The sequence below is a fragment of the Lepidochelys kempii genome, chromosome 1 (assembly GCF_965140265.1).
Source record: "Lepidochelys kempii isolate rLepKem1 chromosome 1, rLepKem1.hap2, whole genome shotgun sequence".
NCBI lineage: Eukaryota > Metazoa > Chordata > Testudines > Cheloniidae > Lepidochelys > Lepidochelys kempii.
Window position 1 is genome coordinate 147961599 of NC_133256.1, and position 18211 is coordinate 147979809.

At 38.8% G+C, this 18211-nt stretch overlaps 1 protein-coding gene across 12 annotated transcripts in view; it reads right to left on the reverse strand.

The window, feature by feature from the left end:
• The window catches only part of DMD (dystrophin), a 1926267-nt gene that overhangs the window by 1276362 nt on the left and 631694 nt on the right, over positions 1 to 18211 (reverse strand). For all 12 annotated transcript variants that reach the window (XM_073357918.1, XM_073357881.1, XM_073357898.1 and 9 more), the window contains exons 12-13: positions 14291 to 14441; positions 3855 to 3974 (exon numbers count right to left, since the gene is read on the reverse strand). In XM_073357918.1, the coding sequence (XP_073214019.1) occupies positions 3855 to 3974; positions 14291 to 14441 (271 nt within the window). The remainder of the gene's footprint in view (positions 1 to 3854; positions 3975 to 14290; positions 14442 to 18211) is intronic.

Genomic DNA, 18211 nt, shown 5'->3' on the forward strand with positions numbered 1-18211 from the left:
GACGTTTACCCTTTATTCCCCAAACAGCAGTTGTTGTAAAATGGTTCCATTTTTCATTAGAAATGGCCTCAGTAACATATGAGAACTTCACAGAGAATGGGTCATATTTTGAAGGTGTAAGACATGCCAAAACACTTACGCTCCTAGAAATCTGAATTTTAACGAGAGTATTTTGAATATGGTGTTTGTATGTAGACTACCTTTATGTCTCACTTTGCTATTGGAGCTACAAGTGAAGAACCCATATGAACCATATATAAATAAAAAGTGCACTAGTATTTCTCAGGAGAAACCGAATGATTTGTTCCTAAGTACAGCTGCACTGTACACAGCACTGCTAGTTCGTCAGTCTCCGCAGTACACCATGCCACTAACACCCGAGAACAAGGAATCTCTTTCAGCTTGGAGATTTCAATGCATATTTTGCAAGCTGGAGCTATACCATCCAGAAAGCTTCAGAGTGCCAATAAACACAACTGCTGTTGCCACCACTAGCACAACAAGGAGGGGGAGAGCTGATTACTTGGCCTTGGTTCTGAAGATGGGCGAGGACAGAAGTGTTGACGGTGTGGGGTGGACCCACAGAGAGAGAAGAAGTGGACTTCAAAAACATTTCAAAGACTGCATTAAGTTTGGGTGCTTATTTGTTTTCAGCCACACCTCTGAATTTTTTGCGGTATGCATATCACTATTTTGTATCCTAAAAATAGCATAGGTTGCATATTCCCTATAAGGACTAAATTAACTCTAAATTATTGCCTATGGATTGCACTATTATCTTTTTTCAACTCTCCACCCACATGCTCTCTGAACAGCAAAACAGCAGCAGCAGAAGAAAGTCTTTAATGGGGCAGGGGAAGTTTAAATTGTGCTGTGGACTTTCCCTAAGGGATCCTTTTCATGGCACAGCCTAAGTAAAAAGTCTCTTGTTCAGGGAACAGTAATGTAACTAATTAGATTTAGTACATTTTTTTTAACCTAAACCCACATTTCATTTCCATGAAATGAAAGGAGGAATTACCCTCCAGATGATTCACAGAAAAAGCAGTCTACCCAATACTAATTTCATTTCAGAGGATGATGGGAACCAAAAAGACATGTGAGAAAAGAAGACTAAATCTCAGCTAAAGTGACAGATGACACTGAGGAAGATTTTCAGATTTATCTTTCAAATGTAAGGCATTACAAACTTGGTTGCAATAATCAGCGTCCTTATGTCTGTGAAAATCTGGCAGTGAAGTGGCACTGAAGATGCTGCAAATAATTCAGGGCTAAAATGGCCACATTAGAGCTTTTAATTCCCAATGATGAAATTATATCTCCTCCATACTTTAGCATGGAACTTATATTCCACCAATAGATGGGCAATTCAGTATGCCTCCAAAAGTCTAATTCTTTTCCATAACAAGGGGGGAGGTGGGGAACATAAGTTACCCTGTTTTACACCCAAAGATTTCATAAACATACAATAGCATGAAAAAAATATAGGTATCAGTGTGGCTGTTAATAGTTTTCCCCTTCCCCTCACATTAGTTTCTTCTGCACTTTTGAATCTCCTAGAGAACACAATCAGCTTGGAAGTTGTACATCATATTCACAAGAGGACTAAACAACAGAAGACAATGAAAACACTGACTTCCCCCAATCTGATCCTTGAGACCTAAGGATCACAGTGTGACTGGTCCTACCCAGATGTGCAAGACCCTTGTAACTAGAGCTGTTTGAGGTTTTCTCAACAATGTTTTTTTTTTTTTTTCCCATTGAAAAATTTCTATGCCAACACACAGTTTATGGGAAAAAATAATTTTCATTGAAAATTTTTGTTTTTCCAACAAAACTTGGAAATGAATTTTCTTGTAATTTTTGCTGAGTCAGCTGTTCTTCTGGGGACTTCTGGTACTGTGCAGTCCCTTCACATACATTCCAATGAGGGTTACAGTTTAAAAGACACATTTATAGTGCTAAAAGGCAATATATCTGTGCATATGTAATTAAGAACAATATCTGCTTTTCTGACTTTGTGCTTGCCTATTTAAGAATTCCAGTAATAACAATGGGCACATTTTTTAAACCCGAGTGCCTAAAGGTATGCTCCTAAATGTAGAAAATACCACGCTGGATCAGAGAAGACTAATTGTGTATTGTGTGAAAAAACATTTTCTTTTATCAGTTTTGAATTTGCCACTTTTCCATTTCATTGACTGCCCACTGATTATTATTATTATTTGCATTGCAGTAGCACCTAGTGTCCCCAGTCAGAGCACCACTGTGCTAGGCACTGTGCAAGCATAAAAGATTGTAATCTCTTTTAGACTGTCTAAAATAGATGAGTGGCAACTGATAAAAGTGAACGAGGGATGGGGGGAAACAAACTAGTCGTGAAACATCTATTTGGTATAATAAGCAGTGGTCATACTTTCTTCCAGTAGACTAGATGACATAACATTTATTCTGACTTTCCCTACCATCCCCCAGCCCTCCTTTTTTTACACTATGAGTGGGACATTATTTCAGTGGAAAAGGTATAATTTATCACTTATTGTTCCTGTATACAGCATGGAAAATTTAGAAAAGATCTCTAGTTCTTGGACTTTCCCTTTAAAAAAAAAAAGATGTTAAGTATGAAGGGGAAGTAAGATTATCTGCTGTGGTATGTTGTTCCATGTTATGACAATTTTCCTCAGTTTATCAGCCACAACAGATACTGCATTTCTTTAGGAATTGCTCTTCTTGTAATTTCAGTACCCCAGTGACACAGGACAATGCAGCATCAGGAACAGAGATGATTGCAAACAACTCAGTTTTGTTGTTGAACCAGATGAACATGAAATGCCTGTTTATGTCTGAGCCCAGAGCAGTTGCAGCCAACTTGTTTACCTCTTCCTCCCTTATTTGGAGATTGAGCATGAGACTAAATTGTGTCACAGATAAGTAGCCTGAAGCAGCTGGCTGGAGAGATGACATTTCACCAGGATACAAAACAAATGCACACAGGAAAAAGTGAGAAAATAAGATAAGGTGGTTGAGATTGCACGCTGGACAGGCATGCTTGTACAACTGTGTCTGGAAACTGCTGAACTGGAATTAATTTGCAAACTGGATACAATTAATTTAGGCTTGAATAAAGACTGGGAGTGGATGGGTCATTACACAAAGTAAAACTATTTCCCCATGTTTATTCCCCACCCCCCACTGTTCCTCAGACATTCTTGTCAACTGCTGGAAATGGCCCACCTTGATTATCACTACAAAAGGTCCCCCTCCCCGCTGGTAATAGCTCACCTTAAGTGATCACTCTCCTTACAGTGTATATAACAACACCCATTGTTTCATGTTCTCTATGTATATAAATCTCCCCACTGTATTTTCCACTGAATGCATCCAATGAAGTGAGCTGTAGATCACAAAAGCTTATGCTCAAATAAATTGGTTAGTCTCTAAGGTGCCACAAGTACTCCTTTTCTTTTTGTGTCTGGAGTAACACAGAGCTTACCAAATCATTTAAAGCTCATTTTGATAAAATACTTCAGACATATTGTCAGAGTGAATGTTGTACCAGAAAACCTAAAAGAAGGGTTTTGTATACAAAGGGTTTTGTGCAGGGACGCTGGACAATTGTTTTTTATCCTTAGTTTACAGATGGCATGTAATCCCTTTTTCTGATTTCATACAAAAAACCTTCACATTTTTAAATATTTAAGGCACTTTTCCCCCAAATATTTACATTTAGCCATGCACATAAAAACAGGACTGACAATTTTTTTTTTAAAACAATCACAAATATTTCTTGAGGGATGCTGAAGATGAATGCTTTTTTTTTTTTTTTTAAATATACAGAGTAATTCAACATTTACCTGAAGCTGTTCTTCTAGTGCAGCAGTAGCTTTATCTCCACCACTTTCATCCACCACAACTACCATATGAGTAAGGGAATTCACCCTGACTTGTTCCTGTTCCAAGTCTTCTTGAAGCGCCTAAAAAGAAAAGGGGGAAAAAAATCTATCATCATTCTTTGGACAGGAAGATTCCAGTCCTCAAACAGAGTGCAGTGTCAGAGTAGAACCTCATGGACTAAAAAATGGGAATACATGAGCAGTAAGGTGCTACAATATGCAAGGATAGTTGTCCCTTTCTTGAAAACTATCTAGTACAATCTGCCTTTCCTCTCTAAGCGTTTAGTCCTCTCATCAACATTCAGAATGAAACTTTGGATTGAAAAAAAAATTGTTGAGCTTGTATAGTTGACATTTTATAAATATCAATATCTTGCTCATTTGAAATGGGTATTAGATTACTTTATTAAACAGTGTTTGCATATGTTATAGTATTACACACAAAAAATATGTGAAAGAACATTATTAAAGTTGCAATGTAAAATACCCCAAACTTAGGAAATACTAGTATTAAGGTTGCCTGTGCAACCTTAACTTTGCCCCCTTCTGTGTGGGTGCATTATGATGCAGTCTTTAATTAGATGATCACATACTATTTTTGCCACAGGACCCTGCTTCAATCAGTACACAGGATGATTGGTGCCTACTTGTGGTTTGAGCATTGGCCTGCTAAACTCAGGGTTGTGAGTTCAATCCTTGAGGGGGCCATTTAGGGAACTGGGGCAAAAATTGGGGATTGGTCTTGCTTTGAGCAGGGGGTTGGACTAGATGACCTCCTGAGGTCCCTTCCAACCCTGATATTCTATGATCTATTCAATACGTTTTCTCTCCTCATTGTTCAATGTGTAGCTCCTGCTTTATTTACTGTACACTATTCAAACTTTGCTCTGAAGATAGTTTACATTTTACCTTAATGGATGTTGTTGTTTTTTTTCTTTTGTTTACTCAGTATTAACTGCCTCATGGCCTTTTCTTTGGCACTCAACATTGTAGTCTAAATGCATTACAAACATTAATGAATTTATTTTCAAATGAGTGGTAGCAACCCCATTTTACATTCATAGAGAGATTAAGGCCAAAATAAACTCTTAATTTTAGTTGCCCAGTCTCAGACTCCAAGGACCATAGTACTTAACATTGCATAACACTTTATATGTTGCAAGTATTGTTCCTACTGACTTCAGTTGTAACTGCGAATTCTTAGCACTTCTGGAAACCAGACCCTAGGGTCTCAAGTCAGGAACTCAGAAATGAGCAAACAAATGGAAATCACCTGTAAAGAGTTTGGTTTCAGTGACTTGCCCAATATCACAAAGGAATTCTGTAGAATTGAATTCAACAGGGCAGCATAAAACTGCCTTAGACATGAGACTATCCTTTCTCTTCCTGTAACTCCCTGCCTCATTCATTACACTCCTTCCAACTTCTGCAACAAGTGAAACAGAGGTCCTACAGACAACAATATCCTTTACTACACAACCTTGTTTCATCCCCAGAGCAGCTCTGTCCTGTGCACTGCACAAAGCAAGGGTCCAGTGGAAAAAGCCAGTATGTGATAATGTAATTAAAGACTATGTAAAAAAATAAATGGACACAAATCAGATGTCAAGAATTATAAAATTCATGAACCAGTCAGAGAACACTTCAATCTCCCTGGTCACTCGATTACAGACCTAAAAGTCACAATATTACAACAAAAAACCTTCAAAAACAGACTCCAATGAAAAACTGCTGAATTGGAATTAATTTGCAAACTGGACACCATTAAATTAGGCTTGAATAAAGACTGGGAGTGGATGGTCATTACACAAAGTAAAACTATTTCCCCTTGCTTATTTCTGACCCTACTGTTACTCTCACCTTCTTGTCAACTGATGGAAATGGGCCATCCTGATTATCACTACAAAAGTTATTTTTCTCTTGCTGATAATAGCCCACCTTAATTGATAACTCTCATTATAGTGTGTATGGCAACACCTCTTTTTTCATGTTCTCTCTGTGTGTAATATATATATTTATATGTTCCTACTGTATTTTCCACTGCATGCATCCAATGAAGTGAGCTGTAGCTCACGAAAGCTTATGCTCAAATAAATTTGTTAGTCTCTAAGGTGCTACAAATACTCCTTTTCTTTTTGCGGATACAGACTAACACGGCTGCTACTCTGAAACCTCTCAGAGTGAAGGCTCCCTGTTATCAGTTCTGATGCCCAGACCCAGATCCAGTACAATTAACACCAGCTCAGAGGTACAAATTGCAAAGAAAATCCTGCTCAGCTCCAGGCTGGAGCATGATCGGTGAAGACAGGACCTTTGGGGATTTATGCTGCTAAAATCTAACAAATCGCTACTGAACTTAAGCAAACTACAATATTTCAAATTTTTATAACTTAGTTAAATTTAGGCACTTTTTTATGGAGATGGTAACAGCACATCCCTGTCACAAAGATGACCCACCCATCAAAAGTTAAGTCCCTGCTCTAAAGCATGGGGACACTAGAGCATCTAAAACACAAGTTAACAGATTATATTTAACATGGCTGGGGGAGGGGACCACACATTATCCCCTACCCTCATTCTCAAAAATGACTGAACTGTTATGGTTGAAATTTTCAAAGAAAAAAAAATCAACGGGAAACGGATCTAGCATGGAAACCTTCAGCCCAAATGGTTAAAGTTTGGCAAAGTTATAAGCAACTGAAAATGGTTTTGTATTGGGAAAAGTCAGGAAACCTTAATATTCAGAAGCCACCAGCCATGTGAATGTTTCATATAACACATTTCATAGTCTACATCTGTTTTCTCTCGGTAGTTATACTTACAAAGTAACACCCATGTACTGTCATTTAACATTTTGATAATGGAGAGACTCATATAAATGCAGTGCAGGAAGCCATCTCCAAGCAGCATCTAGTCCAGCCCCTTGCGCAGAGGCAGGACCAAATCCCTGAAACGCATTTGACCACTCTGTTCTTAAAATCATCTAATGATGGGGATTCCACAACCTCCCTTGGAAGCCTATTCCAGAGCTTAACCACACTTATAATTAGTAATTTTTTTTTCTAATATGTAACCTAAATCTCCCTGGCTGCATATTAAGCCCATAATATCTTGCCCTACATGCAGTGGACAGGGAGAACAATTGATCACTGTCTTCTTTATAACAGACCTTAACATATTGCAAGATTTATCAGGTCCCCTCTTCCCGGTCACCTTTTTCTCAAGACTAAACATGCCCAGTTTTGTTTTTTGATTTGTTTTTTAACCTCACCTCATAGGTCAGGTTTTCTAAACCTTTTATCATTATTATTTTTGTTATTTTCCTAAGAACTCTCTCCAATTTGTCCACATCTTCCTTAAAGCGTGACACCCAGACCTGGACACAGTTACCTCCTGTGTCTTACATATGACACTCCTATTAATGCACCCCAGAATGAAATTAGCCTTTTTTTTGCAACTGTATTGCATTGTTGACTCATATTCAGTTTATGATCTTCTATAACTCCAGATCCTTTTCAGCAGTTCTACAGCCTTTCTAGTTATTCTCCATTTTGTAGTTGTGCTTTGATTTTTCCTCTCAGTGTAGTACTTTGCACTTGAATTAAATCTGGTTGATTTCAGCACAATTTCCTATTTGTCAAGGTCATTTTGAATTCTAATGCTGTCCTCCAAAGTACTTCCAACCTCTTCCAGCTTGGTGTCATCCACAGATAGTATAAGCACACACTCCACTTCATTATCTGAGTCATTAAGGAAAATATTGAATAATACCAGACCCAGGACAGACCCCCACAGAATACCAATTAGACGAGCACTCGCAGTTTGACAGCGATCCATTGATAAGCACATTTTGAGTATGGTCTTCCAATCATGTATGCAACTACCTTATAGTAATTTCATCTAGATCTCATTTCCTATTTATTTTGAATGGCCACAATCAATATATTGGGGCAGATTTTTGGTTTTGTTCCATTCCCTTTGCAAATTCTTTGCAAGAGGCAAAGTCCTCTGCTTGGGATTCCCCGGTAGAGGGGAGCCTCAGAAGGCGTGGAGAAGGCATAAGCAAACCCCTTTCCCTCTTTCTTCACAAACTGCAAGGAAGGGCAGTAGTATGTGTGAATTTCACTAGCTAGCCGCAGACTAGAAGTTACAAGAGAGGAATGTTGTTCAATAATAAGAGCTTTGAATGGCACAAAATTATTAACATCAGTCACTGGAATTGTTGAGACCAGAACTCATGGTCTCTTCCTGTTTCAGAGTAACCGCCATGGTAGTCTGTATTCACAAAAAGAAAAGGAGTACTTGTGGCACCTTAGAGACTAACCAATTTATTTGAGCATAAGCTTTCGTGAGCTACAGCTCACTTCATCGGATGCATCGGTCTCTTCCTGATACACCTCACCCTAGGCCAAAATAGTAGTAGTTGTAGTCTCCTTTTCCTTGTCCTCCAGATCTAGAGCTCTAGTTCCTTTCTGCTTACCATGAGGCTCACTGGAGCTAGCAGTGTGTATTAAGGAACTCCCTGCAACTGAAACACACTCAGTGCAATCAGTAGGCAGTGATTTCTGTGATGCATTCTCAGTGCAGATTGGATGTTCAGAGATTTTAGAATCAAGCTCTTCTGAGCATGTAAAAATAGCAATTTTCAGAGACTTATAACTTGGATAAATGTTGGTGTATTTTCATGGGGACAGCATAAAACACCTCTTTGATCCCAGGGCTATCCCACTGCCATGTTTGAAACAGCATAGTTGCCAGAGCTTTTCAGTGAAATTATTGGGTGGAATTAACACTGGCAAAACTACCAATTTTTCCCCTAAGGAAAGGTTAAATATTAAAAAGCAACCACCACCAAAACAACCTGGGAAAGAGCAAGCTTGGAAAATTTCATTTGGAATAGGTAAAGTCTAGAAGAGGTTTAAGCAACTGAAAACAGGTCACATAATGCGAAGTGTTAGGGAACCTTTACTATATAAATGTCATTACCTGTAGCAGCTCTGCATATCATATGTACTATATTATTACTCATTCTGGCCTGTGCACTGGGTGAAACCACATAATCACTATGTTCTCGAATGAACACACGCTGAAAAATTATAGAAGACAAAAACACCACATCACCAAAGGGTGGACACTTTTGACTCCATACCCCTTCTGCATAACAATCTAATCTTTATTACCCACTCCATCTCAAGTATCAGGGGGTAGCCGTGTTAGTCTGGATCTGTAAAAGCGGCAAAGAGTCCTGTGGCACCTTATAGACTAACAGACGTATTGGAGCATAAGCTTTCGTGGGTGAATACCCACTTCGTCAGATGCAAGACCAACAGATATACTGGAGCATAAGCTTTCGTGGGTGAATACCCACTTCGTCAGATGCATGATGCATCTGACGAAGTGGGTATTCACCCATGAAAGCTTGTGCTTCAATATGTCTGTTAGTCTATAAGGTGCCACAGGCCTCTCCATCTCAAGTGACATCTGTTACTCCCTATGCTTAACTATCAATCCCAATTTGTATTTAGCTCAGTACTGATTTCTTTCCCCAGACCTGAAGAACTGTTTGGTTAAAAAATGTGAACCTTCCACCAACAGAAGTTGGTCCAATAAAAGATGTTACCTTACCTACCTTGTCTCTCTCACTCTCATGGCAATTCAGAGGAACAAACTATAATGCAAGAACAAAAATAGGAGTCCCTCCCATTCTTAACAATAACTGCATTTTATAAAATCACTGGTGAAATAGAACTGGACACCACTCACAGACAGTGACAAGAGCACAAATGAACAAATGATGGGATAACAAAAATAATAATCTAGTAGCACCAAAAGCAGATTTAGACAGATCTCCTGTCCTGCTTCACAAACTACCTCCCCACTCTTGTCACTAGAAATGTACTTAGCTGACTGATTCTCTGGCAATTAAGTCAAGGAATAACAGGATAAAATAATAATAAATCAATATAGTCTTAAATAATAAACTCTGCCTGCAGTGGACAAACTGCCCTTTTCCACAGCAGCATACAACAGATGTTTCAGAGAATACAGTGGTTTTCTCTGACAGATGATATATATAATTGTGCCATGTATCAAAGTAATGGGAATCAAAAAAGAAAAATGGAGCTATTCTTACCCACCCACTCAAACATGATTTTTGTGGAAGCAGCGTGAGCATCTGTGTACAATTTCAGTTCAATGACATGAAAACCAGAGAAGGGCTCAGGTCTGAAAATTAGACCCAGATCCTTCAGTCAGTGGGTGTTTGGGTTAAAATGGTTTAATTATAACTTCAGAAGGTTAAAAATCCAGTCAGCTCCCTGACTACATCATTAAGAGAGATTTGACAGGAGAGTACCCCAATTTTTGCAGTGTAAGCCTCAGATATACAGAATGAAATCTAATATGCTAGTTTCCTATGCCTAGAGGCAAGGCGGATTAAACAAGGCAACAGCTCAAATTTATATTAGACTTATTTAAGAATGAGGCAGGTGTCAGTCATGTAACAAAGACAAAAGATCATCAGAGGATAGTCATCTTTCAACATGACAGAATACAGCAAATGTTATAAAGAGAAAAATGTAACCAGCATCTAAGATACATAGCTCAGGGGGACACTGTAAGCAAGGGAAATAGCCTTAAAGAATATAAGACTCTGCTCTCTCACTGTGTGTTGCCTGTATTTTCCCCTCCCTCCCTTATTAAACTAAATAAATCAAAATCAGTGGTAGGCTTACAGATTCTCAAAAAACAAAACAAAAAAAAAACAAAAAAACCAAAAACCAAACCACCACCGTGAAGGCCATTAATGACAGATCTGTTCCCAAGTCTATTATCATAACTACTTCTAAAAAAATTGATTCCCAAAATATACAGTTATCAATTTGATCAAAAGAGGCACAGGCAGAGTGTTGTACTCGCTTACAGAGATCTACGTAATTGCAGCGTCTTCCTTAGTAAAAAAAGTCAAAATGTCTCCTGCTAACACTTTTCCAATCAGGGGTGAAAACCTGGCTCTACTGAAATCAATGGATTGGTTTTTAAAGGCCAGAACTGCACACAAAATAATCAGAACCACTACAATGTGTCAAATTCTGTGACCATTTCTAAATAACCTAGGTCAACATCACAAAACATGCACTGGGATACTGATGAAGGTATCCAGATAAGGGGAAAAATTCCAAGGTCAACCTTGATTAAAATCCAACTGCAGAGAAAGTTTCCCACATACCTTTTCATTTTTAGGGACATACTGCAAACTCAAAAAGGAACAACTTTCCAAAGTTTTATTTTTATAATGAAAATTTTGCACAATTCTCCAGTAAAACTCTAAACTTCTGAACATTTTAGCCAGTTTAACTGTACAAAGTGAAATCTATACATAAATTTTAAAAGTGCATTTTTGTTTAATCACAAAATTTTAAATATGTAGCCTTTCTAGGCAAATTAACAATCTTCAGTTTCCTCTCAGGTACGCAGATTTCTTTCAGTTTTAAAAATGCATAGCCTAGACTACTTGCAGCAGTAGACAAAATACCTAAAATACAGGTCAAATGACAAATAGCGTTTTTTGCTGTTTCTTGGACAATTACGTTAAAGTAGTTTGGCAAACCTAATGTGAGATCTGTAAACATGTTCCTTTCTGTGGCCCTAAAACCCCCTAGAATTTGTCTTTGGCACAGTGCAGATAGAAACTGTCCTTTCTGCACTGTTCAGGTGAAAGTCTCAAACAACACTAAGTTAAGAACGGGAGCTTGCTGGTAAGAATTCCTCGGTCTTTTCCTGACAGCAAATAACAATCAATCCTAGATCTGTTTTATTAAATGGTTTATCTTCTCAGGATTGGAGTTCACTCACTCAACCTGGGCCCACAAAGAGGAATTGGCATATCTGTCTCAAAAACTTGAGCAGTATTTGACACAACATACAGAAAAGGCAGATTAAAAGGAACTAAAGATACAGAGTTTGAGTCAAGAGGCAGAAAATAAAATGAACAAAATAGATATTCTAGGTGTGGAAGGAAACAAGGGGCCAGGAGCTAATCAAAGGGAGATGAGGAGAAAGAATAAATATGACAGAAACACAAGAGAAAGAGAGAGGTTGCTGCATTCCAGCCAACAAACCAACCCATCATTCTGGCTGCAACTACCCAATTAATCTGAGGCCATCTTCTCATTTCTGTCTTTGAAATCTCCAGTTCCTCCCAGCAAATGCCACAATACTAATATTATGCAGCAATTGGGAACGTATACATCCATGCTAAGGACATGAAACTTTCAAAACCAGAGATTACTTATACCTTATCCTGAAATGAAGTACCAGCTGTGCTGTTCGTGTTCATATCTAGTGCAATAAAACTTGGTTTCAACTGTTTTCCCCACACATTATATACAGCCATGATTTTTTATCTTTGCTGTAGTATGCAGCTTTGTTATACTGCAGGAATCAGGAGGCACTGGTGCAGAATATAATACCAAATAAATTCTATGTGAATGTTGCAGATAGCTTTGAAACGTCTGCAAACATCTTGTCCTCCAGTTACTACCTACCGGGAAGTTCTGCCTGAGAAGAATTTTAATCCATGCCCAATGAGGAAGGGGAAAAAACCTCTTTTTTATCATTTTACTGTCTGAATGATCCCTTGGTAGAGAAGATAGAGTTGAAACCTTATTTTTTAAGTATATATCCACAGTGTTAACTGACTCATCACATTCAGAACTGTGGAATCAGTATATGGGAGAGGGAAATTTCTGAATGCCTTGGAGACCCAGGGTGGAAGTCCTGGCCCCACTGAAGTCAGTGATGGAACACTCCATTGGCGTCACTGTGGCCAGAATTGTACTCTCCAAACAAAGGAATGCACCCATTATATTCATTAAGATCAAAGTTCTTAAAGGGAATGTAGCGTTTCACTGGCACAAGAAATTATTAGCTTGAATGCCATTAGCATATATATCAAAAGAAAAACAAGAACCCAGTTACCAATTTCTAAGTGAATTTGTAATATATATTTTCAGTCACAAATTATGTTTCCACCTTTACTCGCCATTTTTAAAAAAACAGTTTCATTTTGTACTCAGAAAACGGGCTGGACTGGAAAGCTTGGAAACTGAATTCTTCTATTTACCCACAGACCAGTTATAGCATAGGCAGCAGCAGCACCACTAGCTTTTCCAGACTTCCTCACTAGAATGAGAGCTCTTCTGTGTCATGGCCAAGTGAAGAGTTCAGTCTCCATGCTGTTCTTGGCCTCCGCTGCTGCCTCAGGGCCGTATATTGGTTTAATTTCTGATGGTAGGTTTTGGGATGCAATGACCTGCCCTTTACAAATTGGACTAAAACCATGAACTCATTCCAGATAAGCCACCAAGATGATAAAAGGGATCGGAGGGTAAAAACTTGTGGGAACTATAACTGAAATGGATTTGAACCACTAACGTACAGTTGAAGGACACCTTAATCTCTTCACACTTTCTGGAATCACATCTCCCAGGCCTTACGATTTTCTGATATTTAGCTTCCTATCTTTTATCATGATGCATACATATTTCTGCATACACACACACACAGATATATACACCAATACACAGAAAGAATTACTGAACTTAGCACAATTTTAAAAGTCTGCTTTATGTAACTATTTTTTTAACTCTGTTTATTTTATCCTTTTAAAAGTGATAATCACAGCCTTACCAGAATTCTATCTTATTTGCCATATTGAATTTATTTGCCTATGTTCGTATTAGTTTAGTTTAATTTATGCATTTTTAACTCAATCATTCCAATTTAAGAAACACTTTTCTACATCACAGTACAAACAAGCTTGGTCAAATATCTTTCTTTCCCCAACTGCTGGCTTGTTATTTTTCATAATTAAATGCATTTTTCAAAAAAACCTCTTCCATTACAAAGCTAGAGACTACACTTGGGCTACTTTACAATGCTCAGGGGCGACATACTCAGAGTGCCAGGACTGCTAATGAGCTTTGGAATCCCAATTATTACAAGTAATAGCGTGTCATTGCTACTAGAGCACACAAGGAAGAAAGCACAAGATGACAAGAGGAAAAAAAACATGGGAGTAATAACATTTCAGATTTTATGCTTTGTAATAAAAAGGATATTACAATTGCCTATTTTCTTGATATCCAACCAGATTTTCTAGTCTAGTAAATTATGAATATAAGAAAGAATAAAGAAAATCCCAGTCTTATTAAAAAATTCTGAATTGCAATGCAGTCTCTATACAAAGACTTGGTTATTCTGAAAAGCTTAAACTTCAGTCAATGAAATATTCTGCACTACTCTTCGCTAATACTAGTTTTAGATCATTGATATATGTTCCTTCTTTAAACAATATTTTGACTCCAACAGTAACGTGCTTATGTAAAATAGCTTACCTTGTGTTCCTCTACTTGATGTTTTAAGTCTTCTAGATCAGGGCCCAGGGGTTCCGACTCAATTTTCTTTGTCCTCTCTTCTGTTTTTGCTAGCCAGTCAGATAACTGTGTTAGTTGCTGATTCTGAAGGTCCATGAGAATTTTATGTAAGCTAGAAACAAGGAAAATCATCACTTACATTTGTACATGTAAGAAACTAGTAAGCAGAAATGTTTGCTTACACTTAAACTAACTTTAAAAAAAAAGGAATGTAACACTTGTATCAGAAGATGCTCAGAAACCAAATCTGGTACAGCACTGCAGGTTTACCCACCTTGTCCTACTAATGGGTTTAAACCACTACGTAGAAAGGGAATATATTCATCTGAGATGGTAGTTTGGTTTCCAAGCCCATTCCATTTGCTGAGACTGCCAACAAAGGTGCCATTTTCTGTTTTCAAATGGATGGAAACAGAGACCACAACTCATTTCCGTAGCAATGTACTAATAGACATCCGGTAGTTCTGAAATTGGCCCATCCTGATCAGCCTGATTTGAACCAGTCAATGTGAAACATCTCATTTTACTAGCTGGGCACTGTCTATTTATTGCTGGCACTTCAACTCAGTACATCTTACTATTAAGAGCTGGTCAAAAACTGGAAATTTTCACCCTTTGGGAAATGTTAATATTTTGATTTGGGGGCGGGGGAGGGGGGAATCCTCATCTGGAACAAACTCAAAACACACACACACCCTTTTGTTTTGTTTTAAGACCATAAATGTATAGAAAATTTCTATGCAAAAAATGTTGAAATATTTTGTTTCAGCTTGGCTTAACATCCAGCTACATCTACATAAACTGCCGACTCCATGGGTACTCCGGGGCTCAGCACCCACGGAAAAAAAAAATTGGGGGTGCTCAGCATCCACCAGCCACAGCTATTCGGTAGCAGTGGGGTCTCAGGGAAGGGGGTGGGAAGAGGCGGAGCGAGGGCGGGGCCTCAGGGGAGGCACAGGGTTGGAGTACCCACAGGGAAAAATAAAAGTCAGTGCCTGTGGGAGCTGTAGTTTGGTTGCCTCATGCCCCTATTCTACTCTATTGGCCATAATGAACAGGGACGGCCCAGGTGGGTGCAGCTCAGGGTTAAATGAAACAATGTTTCATTTAGACAACTTGGCAGGTTTCAATTCAGGTCTACCTGACCCCAAATATTTCATTTCGTTTTATGTGGAAAACTTTGATTTTACTGAAACTGCATTTTCATTCCAAAAACATTTTGATGGAAAAGTCCTGTAAGCTCTACTTACTAACCCCCACAATGTAATAGCTGTTAAATTTGATGGGGGAGATGATTAAGACTAGATTGACTCATTGGAGAATGTTCCACAGGTGGGACAGTTGCTCATAATGTAAGCTATATTTTCAGAATTTCAAATCATATAAAAGTAAGTTTTAATTGCTAAGATGGTTAAAAAAGTTGAAAATGGTTCCATTTTCTATCTATAGTTCTGTCTAAATTGAAAACAAATCAGAAAAATCACTTTTATTTTACTGAAATTTAATTTGGGAGGAAAGCCAGGAAAAAATGTTCCTCCAACATTAACATTATGATTCCTCCTGATTAACATTTTTGGAATTAAACGTTTCAATTTTTTAAAAAATGTAGTATTATATTATGCAGTATAATATATAGCTTAAAATATCAATTCAAAGCAAAACAAAATGTTTCAAGCAATCAGACTGTGATATAATGCCCCATATTCTTCATAGTAATACTATGGTGACGATTATGGCATAACTATGATGTATTTTATGAAAGATAGGTTTTGTAAGATATCACTGAAAAGCTTATGACTCACAGAATATGATTATCCTATTTGTATGCACGTATCATTTTGGTATTTGAAGTTAGGAAAATTTTCTATGCTTCTATTTCAAATGTGTTTACACCTGGGGAACACCTAGTAGTTAGAATGCGATCAATCTAGATGGCTGGCTGGACAGGGCTATTAGGGAGAACAACAGGTCTTAGAAGATGCTAATCTTCCACTGGGGGGCCTTCCTGAGTGGTCTACAAACAGCCTCCAAGTCATAGCTGCTCTGTCCCTACAGAGAGACATGTGACCAAGTCACCTGGTACTGGACTCCATCTTGGAATACCAGTGTTTTTCCACTGACTGGGTATGGGAGACAAAGGGTTCCCATCATATGCAAAAGCTATTTGAGGCAGGGGAGTGAGATCATTGTGTTTTTTCACTGACTCTCCACTGGAAACACCTGAGGAACTGGACTAGGGGAGGAGGGTTGAACCCAGGCTAGACGGATTTCTAGCTTGTGAAAGGACTACCTGGGGTTTTAAGCTGGAGGGTAGAGATAAGGTCCAGAGTGACCTAGACCAATTGGAGGATTGGGCCAAAAGAAATCTCATGAGGTTCAATAAGAACAAGGGCAGAGCCCTGCACTTAGGAAGGAAGAATCCCATGCACTGGTAAAGGCTGGGGACCGACTGGCTAAGCAGCAGTTCTGCAGAAAAGGACCTGGGGATTACAGGGAATGAGAAGCTGGATATGAGTCAGCAGTGTGCCCTTGTTGACAAGAAGGCCAACAGCACACTGAGCTGTATTAGTAGGAAGTGACTATTCCCCTCTATTTGGCACTGGTGAAGCCACACCTGGAGTAGTGTGTCCAGTTTTGGTCCCCCCACTACAGAAGGGATATGTACAAATTGGAGAGAGTCCAGAGGAGGGCCATGAAAATGATTAGGGGGCTAGGGCACATGACTTATGAGGAGAGGCTGAGGGAACTAGGGTTATTTAGTCTACAGAAGAGAAGGGTGAGGGGGATTTAATAGCAGCCTTCAACTACCTGAAGGGGGGTTCCAAATCTAGGCTGTTATCGGTGGTGGCTGATGTTAGAACAAGAAGCAATGGTCTCAAGTTGCAGTTGGGGTGGGGGGGTTCTGGTCCCTAGGTTAGATATTAGGAAACACTATTTCACCGGGAGGGTGGTGAAGCACTGGAATGGGTTACCAAGGGAGATGGCGAAATCTCCATCCTTAGAGGTTTTTAGGGCCTGGCTTGACAAAGCCCTAGCTAGGATGATTTAGTTGGGGTTGGTCCTGCTTTGAGCAGGGGATTGGACTAGATGACCTCCTGAGGTCTCTTCCAACCCTAATATTCTATGATTAAGCTGCAAGCAAGTGCAGAGATTCTTGAGGGGAAGCTGCAAAATATGTAAAACAAGAGTTAGGGTGAGAATTTGCTACTCATATCCAATCTCTTGAGTATATTAAGCTTAGATTGCAGTTTTATTTATTTGCTAGGTAATCTGCTTTGATCTGTTTGCTATCCCTTATCATCACTTAAAATCTATATTTTATAGGTAATACGCTTGATTTTGTTTGGTCTAGTGTGTGGAAACTATAACTGGAGGCAGAAAGCTGTTACAGATCTTCCCCCACATTGATGGAGGGGATGAATTTCATGAGCTTAAGCTGTACAGTTCCCTGTACAGCACAAGATGGTATAATTTTGGGTTTACACTCCAAAGTTGGGGGGTGTCTTAGGAACGGGGCAGTGCGTTAGGTAAGCCTTCCCATGCACAGCTGATCTCAGCATCTGTGTGTAGCTGCAGCTGGGTGTGTCCCTACCTGTATGTGTGCTGGAGGGGGCTTGTTGAAGCAGTACAGTGTTAAGGGAGCCCAGGCTGGTGGGTCAGGGGGACTAAGTGATACCCCAGTTACAGGTGTCACCCCAGGTGAAACCCATCACACAGACATTTATTTGAATTTTTCTTTGTAGAGAATTTCAAATTTTTAAATTTTGTTCTGATTTAGATGAAGACAAATTTTGAAATTCGTGATGAAAATGTCCATCCTCCGCACAGCTCTAGTTACTCGTTTGGGTACTAGAATCATAATTTGTTCCAAAATAATCAAGC